The 1,091-nt window shown below is 48.9% G+C and overlaps 1 protein-coding gene across 1 annotated transcript; it reads left to right on the top strand. All coding sequences in view use genetic code 11, as the record gives it.

Annotated features, from left to right (window-relative positions):
- Positions 1-346: 346 nt before the first annotated feature.
- EGR_08980 (hypothetical protein) lies at positions 347-766 on the top strand (the record flags this gene model as incomplete). Its single annotated transcript, XM_024498229.1, has 2 exons — positions 347-621; positions 694-766. The coding sequence occupies 2 exons, from the start codon at positions 347-349 to the stop codon at positions 764-766; spliced, it is 348 nt and encodes a 115-aa protein (XP_024347371.1).
- Between the last annotated feature and the right edge of the window lie 325 nt (positions 767-1,091).

The following is a 1,091-nucleotide window of genomic DNA, read 5'->3' as shown; positions in this document are numbered from 1 at the left end:
CTTATCACAATCAGCACAAAGCTTCTCCAGGTTGACTGTTGATATGAATGTATGCTGCCTCATGACTATGAGCTCGTTCGGTTGTGTTGAAAGGCCCACTTCCTCCATTAATTCCTGCTTGCTGAGGAAATGACGCGGCTGCCCCTTCTGGTCCGGTTGGCGCCATTACTCCATGCAAGGCACGATGTCATTGCACACTATAAACAGACGAACCGAGGCCATCCCGTGTCTTTGACTTTGTGGAACACCTGGATATTCAGCTCCGGCCTGCATCCTGTCCCTCCCTGTGCACAAGTGCCTTTGTTGACCCACCTTACCAAGCAGATTGGATAAATGCATCCACGTCATGATCAAAAGTGGTAGATTCTTTGCCCTCACCTCCAATGTTGCGGCTTCACAAATGGAACTTTTCAACTACTTCCACGTCGCAATCACATCTTGCCAGTTCTACAGACGGGAATCGAAAAGTAGGAGAGGAGAAAAAGGCAAGGGAGGCAAAGCGGTAGTAGCTACAGCAGCAGTCAGAGGAGAAACCGACAACACTCAGGCCACCAGCGTTGCCACTTACTGTGATCCCTTTCAGCTACGCAGATACATCCTGCGTCTTGTGAACCCCAACAGGTACGTTTGTGATTCGCCATACGAGTGGGCACATCATCTTGTCGCCTGTCATGCTCACCATCTCCGGTTTAGCTCCAGCAGCGTTCAACGATTTGCTCTCAGCCATACGCAGGTCCAGCACTGTGTCCTCCATGGCAGCAAATAGCTCTTCCTTTGTCTTCTTTGCCACCCTTGATAAAGAAATTTTCAACCCCTACGACTGCTCCTAATGCGGCTTCAATTTCGGTTTGTAATGTGACAAATCGCTCAGTTGCAGGCGGATCATCAGGTGGCACTCCATGAAGGGAAGGAAAGAAACATTCCGTGATGTGTGATATGCAAAATGAGTTGACGCTGATAGCAGCTTACTGCAAAGGGCAGAACCAAATCGTGTCACAAATGGAGTGCCTACGTTTACAGCAACTGAATGGACAAGAAATGTTTAGGACCGCTGACCAATCACACATCTCGCATTTCCAGGAACAGATGAA

This window comes from Echinococcus granulosus, assembly GCF_000524195.1.
Source record: "Echinococcus granulosus chromosome Unknown EG_S00126, whole genome shotgun sequence".
Lineage (NCBI taxonomy): Eukaryota > Metazoa > Platyhelminthes > Cestoda > Cyclophyllidea > Taeniidae > Echinococcus > Echinococcus granulosus.
This window is presented reverse-complemented; position numbering and strand designations above follow the sequence as displayed.